This window comes from Petaurus breviceps, unplaced genomic scaffold (genome assembly GCF_028583685.1).
Source record: "Petaurus breviceps papuanus isolate PSGF00001 unplaced genomic scaffold, PetGlider_PUasm1.0 221, whole genome shotgun sequence".
In the NCBI taxonomy this organism is placed as follows: domain Eukaryota; kingdom Metazoa; phylum Chordata; class Mammalia; order Diprotodontia; family Petauridae; genus Petaurus; species Petaurus breviceps.
In genome coordinates, this window is record NW_027185877.1 from 2,788,018 (window position 1) to 2,808,480 (window position 20,463).

The following is a 20,463-nucleotide window of genomic DNA, read 5'->3' on the forward strand; positions in this document are numbered from 1 at the left end:
GTAAGACATATTAGAGATTCACAGGTCCATGTTCAGTCCTATGTTCTACAATGAATGAAAAATTCCTAGTTTACATTCTAAAGAAGAAGACAAGTCTATGTGAAAGCATAAGCAGCATAAATACTGAGGCGAATAGATACAAGGTATTCAGGAGGGTAGATACTAGCAGTCAAGGGTCTCAAGAATGACTTCAGACAGAAGGCAGTGTGTGAGCTGCAGCCTAAAGAAAGACTGCAGATTGTTGCCAATGTAGGCACTTAATGAATGTTTGTGGAACTGAAAACAGTGTACAAATTTCTGGAATCTCCTTTAACATTCTTCATGCTTGTCTCTCATTAAATGGAACATGCTGACAGAACTTAATTACATAGATTGAATTGGGAAGCCAAATTTCCTAACTCACTGAAAGGAAGAATGAATGTTTCTCCTTTTCCATGCTTCCTCAAATCCAGGCAGGTGCAACTTATTAAATTTGGAAACTAAGCATGAAACAAGCATTTGAACAGAAGGAGATGCTGGAAAATTCAAGTAGAAGGAGGGAGTCAGATTAAGGGAGACTAACAGTTTCTGCCAGCAAAGCAAATTGGCACCGTTGAATCACATCACCAATAAAAAACACAGTTGCAGTAGATTCAGCATCAAACTATTTCTATTCTGCTAAAGATGGAAACTCATGCAAATGTCTCCTTGAAATATTTTCTACAATAAGACAAGGGCTCTGTTTGCAAACACACTGAAGAATGCTGAATGCTGTGTGTGTTGCTGTTGTTGTTGTTGTTGTGTGTGTGTGGTTACACAAAGAAAAGAAGAGATTAGGAACCAGTCAAGCTGGCAGCTTAATTCAGAATCACAGAATTCAAGTGTTGTAGTGAAATTCAGCAGATATCTAGGTCAATCTATACATGAAAAAGAATTCCTCTACAAGACTGGCTGTGGAGTAGGAAAGACTTGGATTCAAATTCCAGCTCTTGCATTTGTAAGTGTGTGACCTTGGGCAAATGACAACCTCTGATCCTCAGTTATCTCCTCTTAGGCTCTTGTAAGAACCTCTCCACATAAAAGGCTCAGGAAGATTTCTGATAGACTCTTGTGGTCCTAAATTGCCAGGTACCAGATTCACTGGTTCAATATGGCACAGGTAAACTTGGAAGTATAATATGTAGCTCCTTCAGAAGGAAAGAAACAAACATTTATTTAGCACCTACTGTGTACCAGGCACTGTGCTAAGCATTTTGCAAAAACTGTTATCATTTAAACCTTGCAATGTTTCTGGGAGGTAAGTACAATTATTATCCTATTTTACAGTTGAGGAAAATAAGGCAAATAGAGATTAAGTGATTTGCCTAGAGTTACATAAATAGTAAGTTCTTGCTATTGTTTGGCCATTTCAGTCATGTCCAACTCTTTATGACCCACTTTGTGGTTTTCTTGGCAGAGATACTGGAGTAGTTTGGCTATTTCCTTCTCTAGCTCATTTGACAGATGGGGAGGCTGAGGCAAACAGGTTTAAGTGTCTTGCTGAGGGTCACACAGCTAATAAGTACCTAGAACTGGATTTGAACTCAGCAAGATGAGTCTTCCTAACTTCAGGATCAGCAGTCTATCTACTGCATCACCTTGTTGCCTGCCTGCTAGTAAGTATCTGAGGGAAATTTAAACTAGGATCTTCCTGACTCTGTCCAGTTCTGCCCTAAACCAAGATTTGTTTGATTTGTTTTAGAATAACATTCTAAACCAAGCTTTGTTTTAGAATAAAACTGCCCTGACTATTCAATTCTAAAAATCCTTATTTCTAAGCTTTTTCATACAGAGCATTAGCCCAGGAAGACATAACCTACTTGTGTTTGTCTATCAGTGTGTCCACAAAGAGTCCCACCTCTACCTAAGCTGAACTTAAAACTACTGTGGTCACTCCTGTACTCTGTCTGTCAGGACCATAACAATGGACATGGCTACTCATGTAAATTCATCCAATTCCTATCCTGTTCCACTGTGTAATTTGTCAGCTTGGAGGGAAGATCCAGAAAGGGATTGGGAGGAAGAAGACAAAGGGGGAGGATAGTACCAAGTACAACACTCCCCCATGGCTCCAAACTTGGCCACATTAGCTTTACACTTCACAACCCCCACATGTTGCTTCCATGAACTTACTCTATACAGACTTCCTCACCTTTGACATTTCTGCTTTCAAACTTAACTCACAGATTCCCTCCTATGCATTAGTTTGCCTGTAAAATCTAGGCTTTGACTTCATCTTAGCCCAGTTTTCTATTCACCCACTTTTGTCTCAGCTTGGACACTATCTTTCTTCTTCCTTCCCTCCTGCCCTAGGCATCTTCTGTCTCCAAGCTTATCAATTTCAATCAGTCTTTGGCACAGGTCATCTCCAAACTACCCCCACCCCATCCCCCCCACCTTTAACTCTCTCCATATAGAAGAATAGATCTAATTGGGATTTATTATTTGAGAGGAGTTGGAAAATTCTCAGTATGTGATCCTTGTTGACTGATTAATTTGGTCTTCCTGCCTCAAATCTCTCCCTACCCTAATCAGTCTTTCATACAGTCACCAAAAGGATTTTCTCAAACTACAGAAGGGACCACATCGACACCATCCACCACTCCACTCAATAAACTCCAGAGTCTCTTTATTACCATTAAGATCAAATATAAATTCTTCTGTTAACCACTTATAACTCTTTAGAAACTGGCCCCTTCCTTCATTTGTAGCATTTTTTATACCTTATTCTCCATTGCACACTCTATAGTCCAGTCATGCTGACCTCTGCTGTTTCTTATACTTGATTCCCATCTCCAAACTTTTGCACTTGATGTGTCCCATGATTGGAATGTTCTTCCTCCTCACCTTCTTCTCTTAGAATCTCTGGTTTCCTTCAATATTCAGTTTAAGGATCACTTTCTGTAGGAGGCCTTTCCTAGTGCCTCTAGCTCTAAGTGCTTTCCCTCTAAGATTCCTTTGTTTCTGCTTTAAATATATTATATGCACTTACATATGTATATGCTATATCCTCCACTAGAATATAAATTCCTTTAGGGCATAGTTTGATTCTCTGTTCCCACAGTATCCCCAGTGCTCAGCACTGTCCTTGACAAATTGTGTATTTGTTCAGTGGTGTCTGACTCTTTATGACCCTCTTTGGGGTTTTCTTGGCAAAGATAAATTGTCCTGACAAATAGCAAACATTTAATAACCATTTGTTGGTTCATTGATGACATGATTGTGTGAGATTAATTAACCAACAAATAGTTATTGAGTACCTATCAGATCCCTAAACATAGTTGTAAGAAGCACATAGATAGAAAATAAGGCCTGGTTCATCCAAATCCCAGCCTATCCTGCCATGGACTTTGACACCTTCAATTCTGTTGTTGACAAAACATCTGACATCGTCAAGAGGGAGCTAAAGGCACAATGGGACAGAGTCCCTGAATTTGAATCCTACTTCATACAATTACTAGCTATATGACTCTGGACAAGTCACTTAACCTCTACCCACCTATAAAATGGAAGAAATGGCAGCGCCTCCTCCCAGGATTGTCTAAGGGATTAAATAGGCAATATATGTAAAGTACTTATAAACCTTAAAGTTGTATAGAAATAGTAATTATAAGGGGCCGCTAGGTGGCGCAGTGAGTAAAAGCATAGACCCAGAATCAGGAGAACCTGAGTTTGGTTCCGGCCTCAGACACTTAACACCCACACACACACAAAAACAAAAAACTAGCCCTGAAACCTCGGGCAAGTTACTTAACCCCAATTGCCCTCCAAAAGGCAAAAGAAAAAAAAGAAATATTAATTACCTCCATATCTTCATTAAAAGAAATTTGGTTCTTCCTTGAGGATCCCTCATCTCTTCCAATTTTCTCTGCTCCTCCTTACTAACAGGGTTAGGAAGAGGGATGTATATGCCCCCTTTTTCCCACCATCCCTTCCAAATCATTACTCTGCCATCATTCTTCAATGTCCTTTCTTCTTTTGATGCAAAGCAGTCCAATGCCCATCTTTCTTGTTCTCATCTACCAATCTTTGGATCATTCTCCCAACTTCTACAATTATTTTAGTACCAAACCCATGGCTTTCCTTTGCATTCTACCTTCTGTTCTCATCCTCAGCTCTATCAATACTCATGTAGATCATCCTTTTAACAATCTGATCATAAAGTTCGTCAGCCTCCTCCACTCCAATATTCTCCTCTCCCCACACTTCAGTTGTGACATTGTCATATCTTACATTTAAACAACTATTACAATTGTAACCCCTCAAATTAGAATTTTACATTCTATTACAGCCCCTTATCCTCCTAAATCTCCCATTATCTTACTCAAACTAATGTTCAGGCCCATGACCCAAAAATATTTTCCCAATCCACATCCCTTACTCAATCACTTGGTCAGTTAACAAGCATTTATTTATTAATCAACTTATTCTGTCCCAGTCATGATGCTAAGGGCCTGGGATATGAAGAAAGCCAAAAACATGATTCCCACTCTCAAAGAACTCACATCCTAATGTGGGAAATATTTAAAAAGCACATATCCAAGACATATAGATACAGATATTCAGTGTAAGTGGAAGATGCTCTGGTTTCATTTGCTTCCCCATAACCAGCTTTGACATTGTAGTCTAGCTACTAAGATCCTGCCCTCTGGACTTTTTCTTGTTTCTAACCTGTGAAACTACATGCCTAGGGAACTACTAACATCTGGTTTCTCTACTTGTTCTGTTCTAGGAATGCTGAGGAAATCAAATCCAACAAATTTTCACCTGCTAAGAACAGACCTTGACCATGGATTGTCAATACTTCTAATCTGTTTTATATCATTTCCCATAGCACTTGTTCCAAATGATCCATTCTCTTCTCTGTTCTCCTACTTTTCTAGCAACCACATCACCAGATGTCACAGGGGAAAAGCGAGAATGGAATTCATGGACTGAGTTGTCAGGAGGATCAAGTATCATAGGAGGTCTAAGGACTTCAACACAGAGGTCAAGGAGGATCAGGATGAAGGAAAGGCTTGATTTGTCAAGAAGGAAGTCCCTAGTTATCTCTGAGGGAGGAATTTCAATGGAGTCATGAAATTTCAGGATTTTATTTACTCTCATGCATGTTCTTGATTTAAGGTCCAGACCTTGAAAGAAGACTCAGCAGTCTAGTACTACATTTCTCTTTGCTAAAACTAGGCTTGTTCTCAGTAGACAGACACTCATGGAATACACTTTCATCACCTGTGTCTTGTTATTCACTAGATGAAAAAGTACAGGCAACTTGCCATCTTCATTATGTGACTGCCAGATAACTTCTTGAACTTTAGAACTCCACCATTCACAGTGGCTCATTTTACAAGAAACTCAAAATAACTCACAATGAAGCACCAAAAAAAAAAAAGTAAACCTGGCAGGTTGAAGGAGAGTCTTAACACATGAGCTTTATTAAAGAGTGAGAGGTTATAGGCTTTAATTAACTTTTCAGTTAATTGAAATCATTTTTAAATGGAAATAATTAGCATACTTAAAATATAGTTTTAAAAAGTCCTTTAATAACACAAAGGAACACAATCAGAAAAGTTTCCATTTATCAGGAAGTTCAATACATAGTTGCATTGCTGGAGGTTAGGAGCTTATTGTATTGACTCTTATGTCACTTTCTCCAGCATAAATTTCTCATTTATAAATTAAATTATTGAGATCAAACATGTTTTAAATAAAATAAATGTATTTTTTATTATTAAATAAATATTAAATATTATTAAATTAATTCAACAGGATTTGTATTTCAAGAATTATACAGTATTTCTTCAAATACATGACATTGCAATTCAAACAATCTGTGCTGTTTACTAATTGCCTATATTGGCATTTCTATAATAATAATTTGCATTTACATAGCACTTTAAGGTCTGCAAAGCACTTTACAAACATCTCATTTTATGCTCATAGCAACCCTGGGTGGTAGGTGCTGTTATAACTCCCTTTACAGTTGAGGAAACTGAGTCAGACAGGTTAAGTGACTTGCCCAGGGTTATATGGTTAGTAAGCTTTTGGGGCTGGGATTGAATTCAATTCTTCTTGACTCCAGGTTCAGTGTTCTACACTATGCTACCATGCTACCTAAAAGACTCATACATCTCTAGAATTATTTTTAACATGAAGAATAAGTAACAGACCATTTGCCACACTGGAGATCCCTACACTGATGAATTCACTGTGTTGGATCATTTCCCTAAAAATGGTTTCTATCACTCAAAAAGATATATTCCCTGTTTTATAGCCTTAAAAGAGAATTACTCTATAAGGGTCTGGATAGGACAATGTGAGTTCCAAGTGCTTCTTGTCCCACGGGAAATCAGGAGCTGCCTTGGGGCCTCTTGGTTCCAAGGTCGCTCTGTACTCATGAGAGATAAGGATGTGCTGAGGGCCACAGTCCAGTTGCCATCTTACAAGGATGTCTCCCATGAGACCACTCATTTGATGAGCAGCAGCTGATATGACTGGTTGGGGGGGGGGGGGCCCTCCATTGGTTCATACCCCCGTGCATGAGGAAATCATGCTTGAATCATGCTCACTTTAAAGGTATGTAAGGAACCAGCTTTTTCCTCCCCAGCTCCCATGCCCCCGCCATTTTAGAATAAACTACAAATCATTTCTCTCCCTTGTCTCTGGTCTCTTCGATCCCTCCTGAGAGCACAGCCTAAGATTGGCCCTTAGGTTAGTAAAGGTAGCAGCCACTTACAAGGATCTTCTTATATATTAATACTAGTTCTACTAGTACTACTACTACTACTATTACCAGTACTATTACTACCAATAGTAATAATAATATTGGAATAATAATATCTTTAAGAATTGAAAAATATTTTATATTTTTATCTTACCACATTTGAACTTTACAATAACTTTTTTGAAGTAGGCATTATAGATATTTCTGCATTTTACAGAAGAAGAGATAGGTTCAGGGAAGCAGAATGATTTACCCATTGCCACATAGCTATTAAGTGTGAGAAGAGAAGCAGTATTTGAAGTCAGATCTTCAAAACCCTAAATCCATTACTGTATCCACTAGGCTTACATATTTGCATCATTATTTACATACCCAAATTCAATACTCCAAAACAAAAAGTACTGTTATATTTTGTTTTGGGAGACAGTCTGGTATAACAGACAGAGAGTCACCCTTGGAGTCAAGAAGACACAGCCATTGTTCCTGCCTCTTAACACATACTGGTCCTGGCATCCCTGTAAAAGTTACTTATTGTCTCAATATCCCAGGTAATTCTCTAAGAACACAAGATTCTGTATTAGCAAGCACCATAGCACACCCAGGATGGTCTGCTAGCACAGGTTCTTTGATCTGCTTTTAAAGGAAAGACTGCTCAAAAAGCAGTAAACAATTCTACTTTTAATTGCATTCATTAGTTCAGGGGAAATGTCAGCACCCTGAATTTAGAGAAAATACAAACAGAGAAAATATGAGCAGAGAAATTAGCAAAAAGATCAACAGACAGGACTTCAACTGTCTCAGTAAAGTAATATTGTATAACACTTTACATACATCACTGGATCAAGGGAACACAGATAACATCAGAGCATTGGGGGAGGGGGCTCTGAACATACAGCTACTCAGAGTCTTGACCAGGAGATCAAAAGATCGTTCTCATGAGCGAACCCCCAAAGCAAAATGTCAACCTCCCAGAATATATAACAAAGACTTGGCCCCTGACTGGCTCAGAGCCAGTAGGCATGAAACCTACATAACTGAGCACAGCTGTGAATTATCAGGGTTCAAAGGAGATCAATCCTTCAGATGTTCACAATTCAGCCCGAGCCTGGGAAACTGAACTCCAAAAAGAAAACAAAAATCCTTCCTTGCTTGCACTTACAGATGCTGGTCTGTATTAGTAATGAGAGTTTCCTCTCTTCAAGTTCCTAACACCAATTAAGTCAAATATGGACACACACATATATATGTATGTATATATGTAAATATGCATCTATCTATATTTATGTATATGTATATATACATATATTTATATGTGAATAGATATATGTGAAGATATATTATATATTCATACATAAATATAGACATGAGTATATATGCATATAGATATTGTATGTGTATACATATGTATATGTGTTTATATAGAGAGATGCATGTGTATGCGTATTATGTATACCCTTATATGTGTGTACATGTATGTGTGCATGTGTACATACCCATATGTACATATACTGTATATGCCCCTGTATACTTATATGCACATGTATATATTCCAGATCTATGATTTAAGATATATAGAAACAAATTCTGATTCAAATACAGATTGAACCTGTGATTTCAGAGGTATAGAAAACTCCCAAATAAGGAAATTACCTCTACTGAAGCAGGTTGGCACTTTCTCTGCAAATTACAGGAATAAAGAGTTGTATAGATTTAACACTGAGAAGTGTCAGAGGTGGGAAATGAACTCAGATACCAATTCCAAAGCCAACTCTCTACCCCTTGTGCAATACTGTCCTAATTGTAATTACAATCCCATACATAATTTCTATCTTTTAAAGTTTATTTCATTTTATGCTTTTAACCATGTCAACCCAAGAAAGAATTCATCTCTTATTCAAGACCCACTTATTCTTACATTGTAAACATAATTAGACATAAAAATGTATCTGGGAAATTGACTCACAACTGCTACCTCTTTCTACATGCTTTGCTCACAACATTTAAACTTGCTGTGGACTAAGAGTTCTCATTCCCTGGAATAGGAATCTTACACAAATATAAACATAGAAGAATAATTGTTCACCTACCTTGACTAGGAAAGCTTGGCAATCACTGACATAGTCAAATTCCAGCCCATCAAAGGAATGGTAATGACGGTCTCCATAAACTGTGCACACCGCAGGACAAGGGTAATAAGTACAATTGAACATCCCTCGCCGACAAACACTATGAAAGTGACATTATTACTGACCTTCCAAAGAAGCTTTCTCATTGTTAGTTTCTTCCAATCAGTATAAACATTAGTGCTTTACTCAGTCTATTTTCTAAGTCATCCAACCCTTATAATAGTCACTGTTATTGTACAGATGAATCAGTAAGAATCAGAATTAACTTTCGGGATGATGCCCTTGTCACACAGAAAGTAAGTGAGGAAACCAGGAATTAAATACAGGTCTGATAGTCAGAAGATAGTTCACATTTCTTCAATCCTTGAAGTGTCTGTGGTTTCATCAATATGAGAACTCCCTTCACTAGAACTAATCACAACTGGGCTTCCCCACCCTCAACTCAGTGTGTCACCTGGTAGTGAGATATTGTAAACTGAGACAAGCTAATGTTCCTTTAAGAGACATTGTCTTATGCATCCAGACCCATACTGAACTCGTCCGTGGATGACAGACATCATTGCATTCAAACTCAAAGTCTTTCCAGATTGGTAGAACTTCAAAAAGGATGCCATCTGCTGGAATAGTCTTCACAATCCTAACACAATCATGTTATAAGGAGGGATCAGATTAGCAATTTTTTAAATTTGCTTTTTATTATGAACTTTAAAAAACATAAAACATGAATATTTCAATCCATACAGAAGCACAAAAAGAAGGGCTATAAATGAAACTGTAAACTTTTGAAATATGTGAGGTTACTCCAAGTAAATAATAAATTTGACAGGAGTGGAAAGTGTTGATAAAGGGATAGAGAGCTGGCTTGGAAGCCAGGATTACCTGATTTAAGTCCCACAATAAACATATACTACCTGTCTAGTATAGGCAACCCAGAGCAAGTCACCAAAGCTCTCAGTGCCCCAGAGAGCTTTTTTAAGACTAGATACTGAAAAAAGACTAGACACATAAAAGATACTGACTTGCATTAGTAGAAGGACTTTCATTACCTGAAAGTTCCCCATATCAAATGAACCAGAGGTCTAATTTCAATACCTAAGAACTAGAAATAAAGTTCCTTAATTGCTCTGCTTATCTGTGTCCCCTCCTGAAACTCTTTTTGTGAAATGTTTCATTTATGTTTCCTTGACACTATTTTCTTTTTTAGTAAATGTATTCATACCTGCTACATGGTCTTATTTACAGTCTCCAAATCTTTACCCACATTTTGAAAGTAATTCTCCTTTAGGAGGAAAAAAATCTTCTTTTAAAAATTATCATAAAGTAATTTTTCCCTTTTTTAAAAAAAAGCAAAACCTGGCAAGGAATAACTATGATAGTTACTGGTAAGTTTGATAACTTTTCTCCCAACAATATCTGGATTTATAATTGCCCACACTTTTGTCATAAGCTAAACAAATGAGCAGATGAATGATACAATGATTTTCTTATCACTTCCTAGAGCCTTCTACTTCCATTTAATCAATAGGTTTTGAGAAGGGACCCTAGGCATGCTGGTATCTCCTTTGGTGGATGTAATCGTCAGCCAGAGACCATTGCTAAAAGAAATGTTTAATTAAACCACAAGGAAATCATTGAAACTCATTACCAGGTATAACAAGGTGTAGAAATCACTTCTCCTGAGAGGTATTCCCAGTCCTTCCAGAGGCACGGACAGCTCTCAGGAATATAGCATTTTCCTTTGTGTTCCGCCATGCTTCAAAAAGAAGAAATAAATGCTGTTTAGTGAAAACTACTAATTTAAGTGAAAAGTATGAGGAAATATCCAAGCAGCAGAATATCCTCAGATTCAATATTAACAAAATAGTATATTATCACATCCATGCATTTATATGGATATGTATGTGTGGATGATGATACTACAAAATATTGACACTATTACTGCAGGTCAAAAGAACACAAACTCTTGGATTATGCTGAGGTATGTGGAAAGAGGCATTGAAAAAAGTATAGAAAAAGGATTGGAATTAGAGACACTTGTTTAAATCTGTGTGACCTTGGGTAAGTAATTGCACCTCACTATACCTCTAGGACTTGGTTTCCTCATTTATTAAAAAAAATTTTTTTTTGAATGGGATAACTTCTTAAGTCCCTTTGGGCTCTAAATGTATCATCTTATAAACATTCACACTAAGGAAAAATCTATTTCCAATTATTGTCTCTAAAACAAAAAGTCTTTCTGATGTACTGTGACACATAAAAGCAATATATTAAAACTGTATAAGACTCTTAGACACCCAAAACACTAAGTTATGCATAAGAAATAATTGGACTTTTTTTTAAAAAAAACAAGTTTTGGCCCGGTTTATTAAAATATACTCTTATACAGTTTACTTTTCACTGGTCTGTTCTGGCATGCTTCTAATGATATCAGAATCACCTGGATCAATGATAGCCAGTGTACATACTCTGTAATACTTCCCACATGCTGTACCCAATTCAATGTTATTGCCACTGTAGTGATGTACACCAGTTTTGGCCAACATAGCATAATATTCGATCTCTGATTTCCTCAAGGCTGGGCAGTTGTTGGCTAAGATGACCAATTTGGCTTTGCCTTGTCTGATCATTTTCAGGGTCTGTTTGTAGCCTAGCACGTATTTGCCACTTTTCATGACCAGCTGGAGCCTCGAGTTGATGGACTCCAGCGACTTTTTCGTCTTCTTTGAGGCCACCATCTTCCTGCCTGAGGTGTGGGAGGACCCTCAGCCAGAGACCTGCCGCCAAGATGTAATTGGACTTATTTTAAAAATTCTAAGTCTCTATATTTGGGGGTCAGAGGACCTGAGATTGAATCTCAGCTCTGGTATTTACATCTTATATGACCTTGGGTTATCAAAGAATTCAGATGACAGAAAGAGAAGACAGGGTAGACATGTGGCAAGAGTAAGGAATAACAGGTTGAGAACCATTATGTTCCATTGGTACTCTCATAATGTTAGGAGAAAGTAAGGAAGGCCTTCAGCCTTCAGGTTCATTGAATGAACCAGCCCATGTGGTTTGCCACTTTGAAGTTGCATGGGATGAACAGGCATGGGTAGGTTGCCTGCGTTGCAATCTGCCTCAATAGGGGGAACTCGCTAATCTATAAGATCACAGATTCATCTCAATATTTGAGAATGACTTTTTATTTAACATGCCTGAACTTCCCTTTGCTTATCTGTAAAGTGAAGAGGCTGTATTAAATAACCAAGGACACTTCCAGCTCTGGATCTATGATCTTTGAAAGTTACAAGTTGACAAAACATCCATTACTATCTCATATTTCCCCTGAGACTTTGCTCAATACTACAAATAATGCAATTAATATTTCCACTTGGCAGCAATAAAAGGATTTGTCCATGGTCCTCATAGTTGTCACTAAGCCAAACTGAAAAATCAGAAAGACGTCCTAATTGAACAGAAATTAATTAATGAGAAAGTTTTGTCACTGAAATGGTACCAAAAATAATTAGAATTATATTCTGTCTGTCTTGAAATTGGAGCAATGAGTTTAAGAACAGTGACATACTAGCAAGTGTCCAAGATGAGAACTTTGAGACCATATCATGTGAGAATCAATTAAAGGAACTAGAGAAGAGAAGATTCAGGAGGTACACAAATACTGTATTCAAACATTCTTAGAGCTCTCATAAAGAAGTGGAACTGGACACATTCTCATTGGCCCCAGAAGACAGAATAGGGAGCAATTGGTGGAAGTTGCTAAGAGGCAAGAATTTAATTCAATGTCCTAAAAGTTAGTGAACTGTCCAAAAATGAAATGAGTTGCATCAGAAAGTGGTAGGTGCTCCATCAATGCAGGTCTTTAAACAGAGGCTTATGACCAATTTTCAGGTATTTTGTAATGGAAACAATTTTTTTTTCAATTAACAAATCATGCATTTTCTCTCCCGTTTCTGCCCATCACTAGGGGAGTGTGACAAAAGAAAAGAAAAACAGAAAACCAAAAATCTTATAACAAATATACATAGTCAAACAAAACACATTCTCATATTGGCCATGTGCCAAAATACATCTCATTCTGCATCTGGCTGACTATTAATGGTAACACACTGGTAAGGGTTTGGAAATGATAGTTTTAGAAATGGCTGCCCACAGTTTAACCCCTAGAACTGGAAGCAGCAGCAGTCCTATGTAGAAACAACCTGAAAGTGCAAATAAGAGTTGTTTTTGTTGTCATTGTTGGTTGGTAGTGGGAGGGATCCAGAGGGAGATCTAAATATGAAATTATAAAATTCTGTCCTTTTTAAATCAAGTTATTTTTATATTTCTAAAATCCCTAATACTTTCTGTTAACAGAAACACTTTCACTCAAATTCTAAAGTCAATTGTTGCTAGAAAAAAAAATCTTTCATACTAGCTTACTGTCATCAAAGATTGGAAGATAAAAAAATTGTATTCCATTGCCTCTAAAACCCTTGATATTATGGTTTTCAATTTAAAAGCTGTCTTTCAAGTAAATTAATAGCCTTGTGAACAATACTCCTGTAACCCCCTTACACTCAGCATTTAATCTACAGTGCCTGACTTTCATCTACATTAAAATGCATTTGAATTTTTCTTTGTATAAATACTAGAAATGGAAATTTGAATGATAAAGAGAGACACATTTTACCATTTTGAACACCAAAGGTATAAGGAATTTTATTGTCAAAACCTATCAGATTTTTCTTAACTAAATTGCTGGGTTTATATCAGAAAAATCCCCCTACCCTTTATGCATAGTGTGGCATTTTCTTATCCTAACTCTTCGTCCTTAAACTCTAAGTTTAAAGAAAGGGAATGCTACTCTAGCTCATTCTAGCCAAATATTATGGACGTAGTCATGTTCAGTTAATTTAGTAAATGAATTAAAATAAATTAACAAAAGCTTACTTTATTCATTATAAATTTGAAAGAGGTCATATTAATGTTATAAAATATTTACATATTGTGTGGTGTAGTGGAAAAGTATGAGTCTAAGATCAGAAGTCAAACAAGTTAAATCTTGTCCCTAACACTCACTAGCAAGGTGACAATGGGCAAATCATTTAATGTCTCTCATCTTCAGTTTCCTCTTCAGTAAAAAAATATGAATGCTTGTGGTGCCTATTCATAGGGTTGTTGTGAGGATCCAACGAGATGAAGTACGTAAAATATAATATAAATGAAATTATATAAATTATGTAAACATCAGCTAGTACTGGGGCTGCTAGATGGTACAGTGGATAGAAAGCCAGGCCTGGAGTCAAGGAAACTCATCTTCCTGAGTTCAAATCTGGTTTCAGACAAGTGTTTGCCTCAGTTTCTGTAATGGCAAGCAAAGAAGTACTCAGTGCCTTGTTTCAGCTATTTAATTATTTAGCACCTTGTTTCAGTTCAAGTTTCTTTTGAGCCTTGCCCATGATTATATCGTCTTTGTTAAGAAACAGAACTTGTGAAACACACAGTGGGAGGGACTTGCCAAAGACAGGAACAGGAAGGATGTAAGAAGTGGGTGAAGCTAATGACCATATATAAGGAGAAGCCCAAGTGGGAAAGAGCAGAATTGAGAAGGGAACACTTGTGGTGGCAGAGTTGAGAAGGAGAAAACTTGTGGTCTCCCAGCACTCTGTCTGTTCTGTCTGTGTTGATTTGTGTTTATAATACTTTATACAGAAGCCCTGGGACCTTACTGGAAGGCATGATTGAGGATTTTTTTCTGTTTACAGAAGACCTGGAGGAGGGTTTTGGAGGTCCTGGGACTATACTGACAATTTGTATATAGAAACAATTTGTATAAAGAAAGTTCTCAGACTTTCTTTGTGGGTCTTTGTTAATTTCACAAGTGGAAAGTGAATTGATGATGATGCTAGCAATGTGTTTGAACGTTGTTTTGGCTCTGTTAAGCTTTGACTTCCCAGAAACTGAAACTGGGAAGGACTTGAGGTGGACTGGACACTGTGAGCTTCAATATGGAATGGGAACTGGACAAGGAACTGGATGAGGATCTGAGAGATATCTATCTTTGAATCCAGGTGACAGTTGGGTAAATTCGGGCAAAAGCTGGGACCAGCTTGACCTCCAGTCAAGATGAAAAGACCTCTCCTTGGGTACTTAGTGCTGACTGAGAAGATCATGATTTACTGTGGCCTAGGGGTGGGAGAACTTTGTACTCTGTACCTTGGACCTCTTAAGAATGATTGAGTTAAGGATGATTGGAAACTAATCTCCATTCAAGAAGAAAGAAGACTTTTTGACTGAGAGATTAAGACAATGTGGCCTAGGGGTGGAGAACTTTGACCTTTTGTGATAGTAATGGCAATTAAAGATTCCCCTGTATTGGCTTGGTTTTCAAATTGATTGTGTTAAAACCCAGAGTTTGTTAATCCCACCTGTGGGATGGGCTTGTTGATGTGAAAAGAAAGTCCTGAACTGGGAGGAGCTGGTGATGTAGATTTGGAGAGACACTAGAGAGAGGCGGAAGATCTTTTTGGAAGCAGCACCTCGTGGAGAGAGAGAGACTAAGAGAATTGCTGGTGGCCGATTTGAATTGCCCTGGACTTTTGAGACCTGCCCCCTGAGCTGCCAAGGACTGAGGAGACATGGCTGTTTTGCTGGTACTTTGTCTGTCTGTTTTGATGTTGTTTTGCCAGATTTGTCCACTGGTGAAAGACTGTCCTTTTGTTGAAGAAGTCCTGGAACCTGGCTGTTCGCTAAGAAGCCCTGAGACTGTCCTGCAGACAGAGAGTGAATACTGTCCACTGGTGAGGGACAGTGCTGTTGTTGCAGGGGTCTGGAGACTGTCCTGCAGACAGAATGAATACTGTCCACTGGTGAAGGACAGTGCTGTTGTTGCAGGGGTCTGGGAGCCTTTCTGTTGGTTCAGAAGCCCTGAAGAAGGATTTTCTTGTTGTATGTTTACAGAAATCCTGGGAGAGGGCTTTGCTAATGTGTTCAGGGGTTCTAGGACTGTTCTACAGACAGAGGATGAATTCATGAAGGGACTGGCAATGTATCTTATGGCCTTGCTAAGCCTTGTCTCCCCAGGAACTAAGATTGCTGAGAGAAGAAAAGACCTCCATTTGGGTATTAAGTGCTGTGTTTAAACTTGATGTAACTCTGGGGTAGATTCAATTGTGATCCAGGGGTGGGGAACTTTTGACCTTATTGTGCTCTGTGATTGACAAATGAAGGTACTTTACCTATGTTTGGAAACTAATCTCCATTTGAGAAGAGGGGTTTTGTGGTGGACTTAATTAAGGTATAGCCTAGGGGTGGAGTAGTATTTAGAACAGGGACTTTGTAATTGATTGAATGATTGGAAGATCCTGGGGTGGGGTAGTACTCGGAGATTATTTAATCACACTTAGTAAATGCTGTATTTGGAATGATGTCGTGTTTTGATCTTCTCTGTTCTTGGTTTGTCACTGAATAAAATGGAGAGCACCTATGCTGGTATTCTGAACCTTGGGAAGTTGTCTTTCCTTGGCATTACATTACACCTTTGTACTTTGTGTTATTTAAGGAGGCTTGCTCCTTAAGGATGATTGAGTTAAGGACTTACTGAATAATATCTTTTGTTTAAAACTATGTGGCCACTTTGGTGATAAGTTGTTATAACATTGTGAATGCTGTACTTTTGGTTTCTATGAATGTTTTGCTTTAGTTTACTGCTGAATAAATAGAGAGTTCACTATACTATGTGATCAGAACCTTAGAACTATTCACAGTAGCAATCCTCTGGAAAGCTGCTCCTGCTTGACTTTACAGTTTCTTCATCTAAAAAATACACTAGAGAAAGAAATGGCAAATTGCTCCTGTATCTTTGCCAAGAAAACCCCAAATGTGGAGTCAGACACAACTGAAACTGAACAACAACAAAAGCTAGTATTGCATATTTTTATATGATTCAGATACATAAAAATCAGTTCCACAATATATTTTAAGAGTTGGAAAGAACAAATTTGTAACTCAAAACCTTGTGGAAATGAATGCTGAAAACTAAAAATAAATAAAAATAAATGTAGAAAAAAAGAGTTGGAAGAGACTTCAGCAAGTCATCTAATTCAACATGTACCCCCAAATTAGCATTTTTCTGTGTTTTCCCCCATGCTATAATTGGACAGTCAGTTTTTCAGCAACCTTATGCTGAAAAAATCCAAAGAATTTTCAGTCAAAAAGTCACAACACTGTTTTAAATAACTTTTGTTTTGTTGAATGCTTATGTCCTTATGTCTCTTAAGTAACCACGACCATTATAAGCATTTTAGCTAATATGAGCAGTGAAGATATTTCATTCTTAGAATACTTGGGCCTAACGGATATCTTAGAAAACATTATAGGAGCTTGTCCATGTTTATTATTTTGAGCAGAACTATTTATCTTAATATCAAATAACTTCTCTTTTTTATTTATAGACTTCAGGATAAGGTATAACTGATAGAAACCTTGAATAGTTAATCTCCCAAGTACTTCATCTCTTTGGGGCTGCAAAATACCTTTCTGAGGCCTCTCTGAGTTTGTCCAATTTCTTTTTAAGCTAGTCCATTTGTCCTAGTGAGAGATGAGTTAGAATATCCATTTGGAAGACCCTGTGTGTTTCAGGCATCCATTGGAGAAATTTTAATCCCTGTGTTACAGAAATTCAGAGAATTCAATTCAGTTTGCTGCTTATGCAGCCAAGTAGAAAGGAATAGCACCCCAGTAATTCTGGGTCAAGTGCTGGTTTGTTGTAGCACTGAGTATCCAAGACAGTCCAGAGCAGAGAGACTCCTTAGTTGGAGAGGGAGAAGGTGAGCAGATTTCTCATGTTACAATAAGCATCAAGACAAGGTGGTTTGATTTCTCATCTGAAGGTTGAAAGGGAACTTCTAGTCCCTGTTCTAGGAATATTGTAGAGATTGGGATTTCCCTCTGCTGAGGGAAGTTCAATTTTTTCACTTTTTTGTGCTGCTTTGAGGTTGGGAAAGGTCTTTAAAAGCATTTAAATAAGTGGTAACCTATGAGAACTGTGTAAATTGATATCTATTTTTTTTTTAATGTATCACCATGCATTTGGGAGTGAGTATAATCTTTAGGACTGTTGGCTGGTCTAGATCCTCATGAAAGAATATTAATTTATAGGTTGCTTGTAAATTGGATTTTGTCAAAAAGCCCTCAGTTGATTTGCTTGGGATGGCAAATATTTAAATAGAGGAAAGATAAAAGGAGAGGGGATTTGATTCTCTGTCTCAATTGATTGAGTCACAACATGTAATCACAAATGCTGAAGCACTAATGTGTGAACAATCTGTCACTAATTTGTTATCCCTATATGAAGTACGGACACCTTTCCCTGACTGAGTTTGAAGACAGCAATTCCATTGTGTGAACAATGATTGACTAGTCCACAAATGTTAAAAGTTAATATATTAATAAGCTTGATTTCTTGCAGAAAATAAAAGATGTGGCCATAGACTCAAGAGATTAGCTGGAAAATCTGAGAGTTAATTAGGGAATTAACCATCATTATGGAAGAGCAGAGCCTCAGAGCCTGATAGTCAAGCAAACAACTTAACAGAGATTCTGAACCCAAAGGAAGAACTTGGAGAGGACTCTACAGTAAAGTCCTGTAATTCTGGGGCTGTGAGTTGTCTTGGTCACATGTGTGAGCCTCAATGTGTGCTCTAAGTTTTTATTCATTCTTCCTATGAAAGTAGGTATGTTTATGGGAGATTGTACCTTAAGTCTATGGAGAGGGATGAATGTTTTATAGTTTCTGCTCTTGCTCTGTCTCATGACATAGTTTATTCTCCAAACTACTTTTCCTCCTCCTTCTTCCCAGTTGCCAAGTCCCACATGAATTCACATCTTCCTAACTCCTCTTTGTATGTTGTCTTCCCCTCTCAGAATGTGAGCTCCTTAAAGATAGGGAATATCTTTTATACTTTTATTTGTATTTCCAGCATTTGCCACATTTTTGTTGTTGTTCAGTCATTCCAGTTGTGCCCAAATTCTTGTGACCCCATTTGTGATTTTCTTGGCAAAGATATTGAAGTAATGTGTCATTTCCTTCTCCATCCAACACAGAGCAAGTGCATAACATAATAAATCATGTCTCTGTCTTCTGTCTGTTAACTGTCCATCTCAATAAATCCTTTTACTTTGAGCTAATTGTTCTTACTGATAGCTAGTAATAGCTTTGAACAGTTAGGTTTTTTTTTAAATACTGTCTTAAACATATTTATAGTATGTCAAAACTAAATTTCCTTAATAAACTAAAATACATATGATTCAACACCATTGAGTCCAATAGAGAAGTAGAGAATTCAATCTCAAAAGAATAAGAAAAATGATTATTTCTCTCATATATTAATCACCAATTATTAATTGAGATTAAGGTTTTCCCTTTCTATCTCCTCATTCAGAAATAATTCCCTGTAGGTTATTCTGCCAGTCTCTGAAGGACATTGATGATAGATGAAGTTGCCTTTGAGGTACATGCTTATATCATCTTGGGTGGGACCCCATCCAAGTAGAAAACCTTACCAAGAGAATCTAACCTAGGTGAATTCTAGCCTATTGTGTTCCATTCTGGTAGGCTTGGGTGGAGGTAGATCCCTTTATCTAAATTGTCTGGGGTGGGGATACAGGGGTGTGGTCTGGGTGCTACAGGACTAGGATTTGAACCCAGGTCTCTTGATTCCAAATCCAGAATTTACAAAGTACATGACATGATTTTAGAGAGATGGAAAAGGTCAAAATAATCTCACTATCTGCTTGCTGGTCCTAGAAATTCTAATTTAGCAGCTCCATTCCTTTTAGTATAACAGGTCTGAGTTAAAATGAAAATCCTCCTGGGGGGAAGTAGAGCTGAGATGAGTCCTTTTACCCTTTAATGAGAATGACTTTCAGATTCTTTCCTGAGAGCAGATTTTTACAGGGACACAGCAAGATACTGGGAGTCTAGGGTCACAAATGGCCTCTTTTTTTTTTTTTGCCAAATTCAAGACCTTTTTCTCTATAAACTAAAGGCTGCCCTTGATTTAAGAATAGATTATTTTCCTAAAGGTTTTACTCAGCTGTTCAGAACTCAGAACGTATTTTCCCATAGAAACAATGTGAAAAAAGAAATAGCCATTAACTTCCCATGCCATCCCCCAAAAAGCCTATTTGAAAGAAAATACTGCTGCCTTTACCTCCTGATATCTCATTTCCATTTATTTACAAGTAGTTCATTCTTTACAACCTACTTCAAATGACAAAAGACCTCCATGAAGCTTTCCACAAAGCTCACAGCTGCTGAGTAGTGCTGCACAGCTTCCTCATCTAACCTTATCCCATACTTCTTGATAATCACTAGCATTTATAAAGTAATTTAAGTTTTGAAATATACTTTACATAGATTCTGTTCCCAACCTCATTCTAACTCCAGTATCTTCACCACCTTCATCTTGACTTATGTCTTGCCACTGGACTCCCATACCTCTGGAGGAGAGAATGAGACTGGTGACTTTGCACAGCCCTGCCTCACTTAAATCTAATTCACTTGCAAGTCAAGGCATCCTCCTCCTGATGTCATTAATCCTCTTGTCTCCCTTC

At 37.6% G+C, this 20,463-nt stretch overlaps 1 protein-coding gene and 1 pseudogene across 1 annotated transcript in view; both read right to left on the minus strand.

Annotated features, from left to right (window-relative positions):
* The window catches only part of OTOGL (otogelin like), a 205,653-nt gene that overhangs the window by 112,016 nt on the left and 73,174 nt on the right, over positions 1-20,463 (minus strand). Inside the window, exons 24-25 of the mRNA XM_069094774.1 lie at positions 10,511-10,618; positions 8,827-8,965 (exon numbers count right to left, since the gene is read on the minus strand). Of these exons, the coding sequence (XP_068950875.1) occupies positions 8,827-8,965; positions 10,511-10,618 (247 nt within the window). The remainder of the gene's footprint in view (positions 1-8,826; positions 8,966-10,510; positions 10,619-20,463) is intronic.
* LOC138166311 (large ribosomal subunit protein eL30 pseudogene) lies at positions 11,216-11,621 on the minus strand (annotated as a pseudogene).